This window comes from Pristiophorus japonicus, chromosome 5, assembly GCF_044704955.1.
Source record: "Pristiophorus japonicus isolate sPriJap1 chromosome 5, sPriJap1.hap1, whole genome shotgun sequence".
NCBI lineage: Eukaryota > Metazoa > Chordata > Chondrichthyes > Pristiophoridae > Pristiophorus > Pristiophorus japonicus.
The window spans coordinates 23,413,864-23,423,963 of NC_091981.1; the positions used below are offsets into that span (position 1 = coordinate 23,413,864).

Below are 10,100 nucleotides of genomic sequence, written 5' to 3' on the forward strand. Positions count from 1 at the left end.
ACAATAGGTTGTCTCCAAGTTCACGTGCTTCCACTTTTATTAACAGTCGCTTATCTGGAATCTTGCCGAATGCCTTCTGGAAGTGCATGTAAATAACATTGATAGACACTCACTCATCTAGCAAGTTAGTTATATCTTTAAAAAATTCAACTAGTTTAGTTACAGATGTCTTACCATTTACAAATGCGTGTTGGCTCTCTCTGTCCAAACGTTCAGTCACTCTGTCCCTAATAACAGGTTCTAATAAATTCCCCTCAACTGAGGTTGGACTAATAGGCCTTATCTGCTGTCTCACTCCATTGGCCTCTTGCAACTTGATTGCCTCTTATTGATACAACCTCCTTAAATCCACCAGTACAGCAATCAGCATGTAGACACTTACCTGCCGAGTCTTGCCGGTTCAAGCCCTTGAATAGACTTTACTCATTTCTCAATCTTTTTGTGTGATTTTCATTTCAAATCATAGTCCAATACTGACTTACTTTTCAGATAATTATTTTATTCCAGTCCATTTCTACAGTAATGACTTTTAGAAAAATGATTTACATTTTTATAATGATTTACATTTTCTGAGTCATAGAATCATAGAAAATTACAACACAGAAGGAGGCCATTCGACCCATCATGTGCATGACGGTCAAAAAAGAGCCACCTAGCCTAATCCCACCTTCCACACTAGGTCCGTAGCCTTGTAGGTCACGGCTCTTTAAGTGTATATCCAAGTACTTTTGAAATGTGATGTTGGTTTCTGCCTCTACCACCCTTTCAGGCAGCGAGTTCCAGACCCCCGCCACCCTTTGCGTGAATTTTTGGGTTGGATGTCAGGTCCCCTCCTCGGTAGAAAATTCCAAGCCCACTTTGTACATTGTTAGGATTTTTTTCTGCCACATCTTTCGAGGGCCAGATCCTCGATCATGACGAGGACTGCCCGTTGAGCCCCACTCCTGCCATTGTCGGAGAGGTATGTCTGGCCTCAGCAGGCGTGTCTGCACCAACCATTGGCTGAATTGCAGTGAAGGCCCAGGGCGGGTGAACTCCGACAGTCAGAGTCACTGGCTTTGCCCCCTCCTACATCTGATGGCCATGTTTTGGGCCTGATGGAGGGACTGTCCCCAACAGGCAAACTAATGGGACTAAAGGTGGACAAGTCCCCTGGACCTGATGGCCTGCATCCTAGAGTCTTAAAAGAAGTGGCTGCAGAGATAGTGGATGCATTGGTTGCAATCTACCAAAATTCCCTGGAGTCTGGGGAGGTTCCAGCGGATTGGAAAACCGCAAATGTAACGTCCCTATTTAAAAAAGGAGGGAGATGGAAAGCAGGAAACTATAGACTAGTTAGCCTAACATCTGTCATTGGAAAAATACTGGAGTCCATTGTTAAGGACAGGACACTTAGAAAATCATAATACAGTCAAACAGAGTCAGCATGGTTTTATGAAAGGGAAATCATGTTTGACAAATTTGCTGAAGTTCTTTGAGGATGTAACGAGCAGGGTGGATAAAAGGGAACTAGTGGATGTGGTGCATTTGGATTTACAGAAGGCATTCGATAAGGTGCCACATAAAAGGTTACTGCACAAGATAAAAGCTCACAGGGTTTGGGGTAATATATTAGCATGGATCGCGGATCGCAGAAAACAGAGAGTCAGGATAAATGCGTCATTTTCAGGTTGGCAAATGTAACTAGTGGAGTGCCAAAGGGATCAGTGCTGGGGCCTCAACTATTTACAATCTATATTAAGAACTTGGATGAAGGGACCGAGTGTAATGTAGCCAAATTTGCTGACGAGTCAAAGATAGGTGGGAAAGCAAGTTGTGAGGAGGATGCAAAGTATCTGCAAAAGGATATAGACAGGCTGAGTGAGTGGGCAAAAATTTGGCAGATGGAGTATAATGTGGGAAAGTGTGAGGTTATCCACTTTGGTAGGAAAAATAAAAAAGCTAATTATTATTTAAATGGAAAGAGATTACAAAATGCTGCGGTACAGAGGGATCTGAGGGTCCTTGTGCATGAAACACAAAAGCTTAGTGTGCAGGAACAGTAAGTAATTAGGAAGGCAAATGCAATGTTGACCTTTATTGCAAAGGGATGGAGTATAAAAGTAGGGAAGTCTTGCTACAACTGCATTGGTGAGACCACAGCTGGAGTACTGCGTACAGTTTTGGTCTCCTTATTTAAGGAGGAATATACTTGTATTGGAAATTGTTCAGAGAAGGTTCATTCGGTTGATTCCTGAGATGAGGGGGTTGTCTTATGACAAAAGATTGAGCAGGGTGGGCCTATACTCATTCAAGTTTAGAAGAATGAGAGGTGATCTTATTGAAACGTATAAGATTATAAGGGGGCATAGTTTCAGAATAAGGGATCGCTCATTTAAAACGAAGATGAAGAGGAATTTCTTCATTTGGAGGGTCATGAATCTATGGAATTCTCTACCCCAGAGAGCTGTGGAGGTTGGCTCGTTGAATATATTTAAGGTGGAGATAGACAGATTTTTGAACAATGATGGAGTCAAGGGATATGGGGAGCGGGCGGGGAAGTGGAGTTGAGGTCAAGATCAGATCAGCCATGATCTTATTGAATGGCGAAGCAGGCTCGAGGGGCCAAATGGCTTACTCCTGCTCCTATTTCTTATGTTCTTATGAAACAGACCATTCTATTCCGGCAGGAATCTCTGGACCTATATTTCAAGCCCTGATTGAAGGCGCAGGTCGATATCTGAACCATTCTGGGAGCTGTTGTGTTTGGCGCTGCTGCTGTTGCTGATATCCTGGCAACATTTCATACAGGGGACCCACTTACCCACTAGCCTGATTAAATGTTTCCTGAACCTTGTACCCACAAAAGCATAGAAGAAGGGATTTAGACAGCAATGGAAATAAGCAATGTTCCGACAAATTACAAATGCATAAATCAGGTGGTTGTTCATCTCGCAGGTTGAGAAAATTGGGACTTGGAGTTCGGACAAAGACTGCAGGAAGATGACCACATTGTAAGGTGCCCAACACACAAAAAACACCACCGCAATACAGAAGATAACTTTCACTGTTTTGTACTTCTTCCTTGCTTCATGCCTGATGACAGTGTTGAGAATTCCATAGTAAGAGAACACGATGAGAGTAAAGGGGATTAAGAAGAACAAGATATTTTGCTGATAACATTCTAACAGTCGCCATATTTGCTCACTCCCACTTGGATAGTTACTTCCACAGGAGAGGCTTTGATTCCCACTAACTACAATATCAGAGAAGATCAACTCAGGCACTGTTGCTGAGATACTGAGGCCCCAAACTACTAAACTGGCTGCCACAGCATAGCAGGTCTTTCTGGTTCGGACAGCAAACAGAGGATGAACCACCGCAAAGTATCGGTCGAGAGTCATCAATGTCAGCAGCATGATCCCATTGTAGTAGCCGACGAAGAAAATCGAACTCATTATTTTGCACATGGCCTTGCCAAAGACCCATCCAGATGTATGGTCCACAGCCCAGAACGGAAGTGAGAAGGCAAAAAGTAAATCGGAGGTGGCCAGGTTCAGAATGAAGATGTCTGTTATACTTTTCAGCTTCTCGTATCTCACCAGCACCCACAAAACCAGAGCATTCCCAACCAGGCTGAAAATAAAGATGAGGCTGTACAACACTGGTGTAAATTTAGCTCCAAATAAGTTAACATCAAAATTCTCACACAGTTGAACGAAGTCTGAGTAATCCACTGATGAGTTTGAATCATTATAATCACCATAATAATCATAGTCCAGATCCCCGGGGTGCATGGTTGTGTTGGAGACGGATAAATTTCCAGCTGATATATTGATCTGCATCATAGACTGTGGAGGAGAAATAAACATCAATATCTAACGCCCTTTTGGTAAAACAGTGCAGGTAAAATTTCAGTACAGTTATTTCCTTATATCCCCAGTACCTTGCTCCAAAGTTTGAGAAATCGCAGAAGGTGCACTGATGAAGGTTTTTGTTACGCTCCAACTGTGTGATTCAGTCCTGTGAAATATAAAATAGAAGCTGTGCCACGTCACCATTATATAAATTAATGTTTCCGTCAAAATTGATGTTTGGCATTCTCAGAAGCTTTGTTACATTTCTCAACATTTCCTCTCCCCATATTCAACATCAAAGACCAAAGGGCTGCAATGTGCTGGAAGACGTTTGTGAGCTGACTCTGAACTTGGAGCTGAGCCTGCGAGAGAGCGTGCATCACAGTTCAGCTGCCAAGGCCCTAAGCTCTGGAATTCCCATCGTAAATCTCCCCACCACTCCACTCCTCGCTCCTCCTTAAAGACAACAACAACTTGTATTTATATGGCACTTTTAACATAGTAAAACATCCCAAGTTGCAGGAGTATTAATGAGATAAAGGAATTTGACACCAAGCTGGCCAGTAGAAATTAGCGCAGGTGACCAAAAGCTTGGTCAAAGAGGTAGGTTTTAAGGAGCGTCTTGAAGGAGAAAAGAGAGGTAGAGAGGCGGAGAGGTTTAGGCAGGGAGTTCCAGAGCTTGGGGCCCAGGTAAACAGAAAGCATGGCCACCAATGGTTGTGCGATTATAATCAGGGGTGTTCAAGAGGGCAGAATTGGAGGAGCGCAGACATCTCGGGGGGTTGTGGAGCTGGAGGAGAGTCATCATCGTCATAGGCAGTCCCTCGGGATCGAGAAAGACTTGCTTCCATTCTTAGCATGAGTTCTTAGGTGACTGTACAGTCCAATACAAGAACCACAGTTTCTGTCACAGGTGGGACAGATAGTCGTTGAGGGAAAAGGTGGGCAGGGAGCCTGGTTTGTTGCACGCTCCTTCCGCTGTCTGCGCTTGATTTCTGCATGCTCTCGGCGACGATACTCGAGGAGCTCAGCGCCCTCCCGAATTCACTTCCTCCACTTAGGGCGGTCTATGGCCAAGGACTCCCAGGTGTCAGTGGGGATGTCGCACTTTATCAGGGAGGCTTTGAGGGTGTCCTTGTAACGTTTTCTCTGCCCACCTTTGGCTCGATTGCCGTGGACGAGTTCCGAATAAAGCGCTTGCTTTGGAAGTCTCGTGTCTGGCATGCGAACTATGTGGCCTGCCCAGCAGAGCTGATCAAGAGTGGTCAGTGCTTCAATGCTAGGGATGTTGGCCTGGATGAGGACGCTAATGTTTGTGCATCTGTCCTCCCAGGGGATTTGCAGGATCTTGCTGAGACACCGCTGGTGGTATTTCTCCAGCGACTTGAGGTGTCTACTGTACATGGTCCATGTCTCTGAGCCATGCAGGAGGGCGGGTATTACTACGGCCCTGTAGACTATGAGCTTGGTGACAGTTTTGAGGGACTGATCTTCAAACACTCTTCCTCAGGCGGCCGAAGGCTGCACTGGCGCGCTGGAGGCGGTGTTGGATCTCATCACCAATGCCTGCTCTTGTTGATAGGAGGCTCCCGAGATAGGGGAAGTGGTCCACGTTGTCCAGGGCCACACCGTGGATCTTGATGTTTGGGGGGGCAGTGCTGTGCGACGAGGACAGGCTGGTGTAGGACTTTTGTCTTACTAATGTTTAGCGTAAGGCCCATGCTTTCATACGCCTCGGTAAAAACGTCGACTATGTCCTGGAGTTCAGCCTCTGTGTATGCACAGACGCAGGTGTCGTTCGTGTACTGTAGCTCGACGACAGAGGTTGGAGTGGTCTTGGACCTGGCCTGGAGACGGCGAAGGTTGAACAGCTTCCTACTGGTTCTGTAGTTTAGCTCCATTCCAGCGGGAAGCTTATCAACTGTGAGGTGGAGCATGGCAGCAAGGAAGATTGAGAAGAGGGTTGGGGCGATGACGCAGCCCTGCTTGACCCCAGTCCGGACATGAATTGGTGATGGATCCGTTGGTAAGGATCACGGCCTGCATGTCGTGGTGGAGCAGGCAGAGGATGGTGTAGGGGGTTTTTGCTCTGCCCAATTACGGGGGTCTTTGGTGGCTGTTGGTGTATTGGACCTCTCTGTCCCTTCTAGAGAACGGTCCAGCAGCTTATAGCTCGCTGATCACTAAACTGGCAGTTTCGAAGCACCCTAGCACCCCTATCTGGTTCTAACCTCAGAATTTTGGTGGATTATGAGCTTCCACAAGGGAAAACAAAACACTCAGAGACCAGTGGTCCTTGGAACGAAAAAAAAAAACGGGCAAGTCCAAATTATTAACCACGGTAAGTTTCCAACAAGGTCAAACTTCATCAAAACACATATCTGACACACACTTATAAACTATGAAAATGTATGGGAAGAAACGGACACAACAAAAACCTTACACAATTTTATCTTTACAAGACATTTCCAACACCACCCCAACGCCCCCTCCCCCCCCACCTTTTTACCTGACTGACCGAGGCTGGCAGTTGGGGAAAGAAACCCCAGGATGATACTTACGATCTCTTTTGACAGTTATTTTTTTAGCCTTAGGATGGTTGGTTTACGGGGTAGCTGGAGTGAATGTTGCCTCGCAGTTACTTCGGTCTCCGGTTCTTCAGCTGGTTGGTCTCGGAGCGTTGTTCGGTGTGCGGCTTGGCTTCTTGAGACGATGTTGGGCCTCTCGGTAGTTGGGTTGTATATTCTGCACACAAGTCGAGTCCAGGGCCCGTTCGATGGTAGGTTTCCCAGCCGGTAACAGTCTGTCTCCGTTCTCTCTCGGTTTCTGTCTGTCTGTGACTGCTACTGCTCCTCGACTCCTTCTCCTACTGCTCCTTTTCTCTCGGTGGTTCCGTAGGTCCTATATTTGTATCCAATTTAGTTCTGGCCTTTTCGTGCCCAAACTCAGTTGGTGGTCCATTGTGTAAGTTTGGGCGGGGAGATAGCTTTGAATATTTAATCAGAAGATGTCACAGGTACAGATAGGTGTGAGGACAGGGGTATTGTTTCAGTGCACATTGGTGTCTCAAAGTCTGCTGGTCCATTGTAACAGTCCTGGACTGGGCCTCCCCTTTGATGGGCCATCACCACAGTGATCTCAGGACTATTGTCCACTGTCCATATTAATTAGGTAGATGATGGTCCACATTTATAATTTGATTAGGGGTGAGTCATATTTTCGAACTGGGCCGGGTAGTCCCCATTGGTTGAGGATTTCCCCGCTTCAGACCCGACTCGACCCCTGATTGGCCTGCCAGAATGCACTTTTCCCCCATTGGCCAGTGTCTCGCTTGTGAGTCAGACTCCACAACGTCTGTATCCGCCCACACGTTTCCCAGCCTGCCTGGTCTGAGGATTTTACTTGGCCAAAAATGTTCATTTAAAATCTTAGTTTTCTTGTCCTTAGGGTGTTCTAATAAAATGCGGCTGTGGATTTTCGACCTTACACTGGTGACGTACCTTTGGGAGCATCCGAAACAGAGGAGGACTTTGTAAGGTCGAAGAAGGCCATGTATAAGACTGACGCTGTTCCCTGCATTTTTCCTGCAGCTGTCGCGCTGCAAAAATCATGTCCGTTGTTCCCCGGAGGGGACGAAATCCGCACTGCAACTCTGGGAGGAGCTTCTCGGCCACGGGGAGAAGACGATTGAGGAGGACTCTAGCGACGACTTTCCCAGTGGTTGATAGCAGGGAGATCACTCTGTAGTTGCCGCAATCGGACTTGTCCCCTTTTTTTAAAGATGGTCACGATCACTGCATCTCTGAGATCTCCCGGCATGCTCTCCTCCCTCCAGATGAGAGAGATGAGGTTATGTATTTGCACCAGTAGTGCCTCTCCGCCATACTTCAGTGCCTCAGCAGGGATTCCATCCGCTCCCGTAGCCTTGTTGTTTTTTAGCTGTCTTATGGCCTTTTCTACCTCATGCAGTGTTGGGGTCACACGGAGGTGGTGGTGGGTAGCATGCTGCGGAATGGAGTTGAGAACACTCAAGTCAAAGGCAGAATCTCGATCGAGGAGATCTTCGAAGTGTTCCTTCCAGCGGGCCCTGACTGCCTCGGTGTCCTTGATGAGTGTTTCCCTGTTCTTGGCCAGGAATCGGGTGGGGCCTTGGAAGTTTGGTCCGTATGTGGCCTTGACTGCGATGGAGAATCCTCGCACATCATGGCTGTCGGCCAGCTGCTGTATCTCCTGTGCTTTCTCCATCCACTACCTGTTCTTTAGGTCCCGGGTTTTTTGTTGGACCTTAGCCTTTAGCTGTCTGTAATGCTGCTTTGCTGCTCCCGAGTTGGGTTGCTGTTTAAGGCTCAGAAATGCCCTGTGTTTGCAGTCTATTAGTTCTTGAATCTCCTGATCATTCTCATCAAACCAGTCCTGGTGTTTCCTGGTTGAGTGACCGCCGCCGCCTTGCAGACACTGGTTATGGAGGCCTGGAGGGCAGACCAAGCGCTGTGGGCATTCTGCATCTCGGGGTCATCAAGGCACGCCAGGGGTGCTCAAGAGTGCAGAATTAGAGGAGCACTGGCATCTCGGGGGGTTGTGGGGCTGGTGGAGGGTATGGAGATAAGGAAGGACGAGGCCATGGAGGGATTTGTGAATAAGAATGAGAATTTTGAAATTGAGGTGCTGTTTAACCAGGAGCCAATGTAGGTCAGCAAGCACAGGGGTGATGGGTGAGCGGGACTTGGTGCAAGTTAGGACACTGGTGCGAGTTTTGGATCACCTCTAGTTTACGTAGGGTAGAATGTTGGAGGCCAGCCAGGAGTGCGTTGGAATAGTCAAGTCTAGAGGTAACAAAGGCATGGATGATATGCTCCTTAAAACCTACTTCTTCAACCAAGCTTTTGGTCATCTGCCCTTGCATCTCCTTGTGAGACACAGTGTCTAATTTCTTCTTTGATAACACTCCTGATGTTTCACTACGTTAAAAGCGCTATATAAATACAAGTTGTTCTTGCTGATTTTGATGCCGCCCTGGAGGCCTTGATACATGAGGTGGAGAGAATGAGGGAGATTCTGTATCTGCAGGAAGGCAGGATGCCCTCAGGATATATGATGAGGAGGCAGTGGGACGAAGTAGCGGAGGAAGTCAATGACAGGAGTATGGCTCCATGAACATGAGTGCAGTGCAGAAAGAAGTTTGATGATTGGACAAGAGTTGTCAAGGTGAGTTCAATCTTCAAATGGCATATCCTACCAACTAGTCTTAACAATTGGTCAATTCACAACATTCCCATTCCTCCACCTACCAGCAATCTCTATCACGCACTGGCAGCTATTCAACCATGACAGCTGTAGTGTATGTAGATACCTTTAGCAAATGACTCCACAAGGCAGGGTATGATACTGAAACTGTGTAGACTTGTAGTCCTTTATTTGCAGCTCCTCGATTGAGGACACCAAGCTGTGAGCTCCTTTATATACTGGGTTACCTGCAGTGTGCAGGAAACCCTTAGGTCTCCAACAGCAGCACCCTCTGGTGTACAGGTAAGGTGTGTACAGTGTAAGGGTACATTCAGTGTTGCATAACAGTGTTACAGATATCACTCAGTAAACAGGCATGTATATACAACAGCAGCCACATCACAAAAACATATTGCAGGACAATCACTAACACACTTCCCTCTTTCTTGTGGGAGAAGATGGATCATAATAGGAGGCAGCAGCAAGAAACTGGAGCAGCACAAGTGTGACTGCACGTTTTAACCTCTGTGGAGGTGGCAGTCCTGGCAATTATTGGATGGGACATCGTGAAAGCCATGGCCACAGGCAGTGCTGGAAGGATCCATGATCAGGGTCTCTGCATTTCTAATCCTCCTTCTCTCTTCCCACTTCTTCCTCATCCCACAATACTGACTCACAAGCTACGGATGGTGTAAGCACTTCTTCCCCTCTCCTTTCCGATCGTCACAACCTAATCCTTGTCCCTTTTTCATTTCAGATCCTCAAGACGTAGAAGCTCCTCAGTCAGGAGGAAGAAGAAGAGAGCGATGATGAAGATGCACTGGAAGCCACCAGCTCAGAGACTGGCACCATTTTCTGCTTTATTTTTGCTGGAACTATGCTTTAAAATGGCCGAACCTAAAATTTGACCAAATTCTTATCACCCAGTATACCTTGTAAGGCCAAGAGTTCTCTTTGCTGAACTTTTACAGCTGCGAAAATGTTTATCATGGATGACAATCCTGGGAAAGTCTGTGAAAGGAGGACTGTTCTAGCGGTAAC

At 46.8% G+C, this 10,100-nt stretch overlaps 1 protein-coding gene across 1 annotated transcript; it reads right to left on the reverse strand.

The window, feature by feature from the left end:
* Nucleotides 1-2,513: 2,513 nt before the first annotated feature.
* Nucleotides 2,514-3,776, reverse strand: LOC139264053 (chemokine XC receptor 1-like). Its single transcript, XM_070880153.1, has one exon. The coding sequence runs from the start codon at nt 3,774-3,776 to the stop codon at nt 2,682-2,684; it is 1,095 nt and encodes a 364-aa protein (XP_070736254.1). The 3' UTR covers nt 2,514-2,681.
* Nucleotides 3,777-10,100: the final 6,324 nt, after the last annotated feature.

Excerpts from the sequence above, each read along its gene's own strand:
- LOC139264053 (XM_070880153.1), bottom strand. The coding sequence starts at position 3,776 with ATGCACCCCGGGGATCTGGACTATGATTATTATGGTGATTATAATGAT.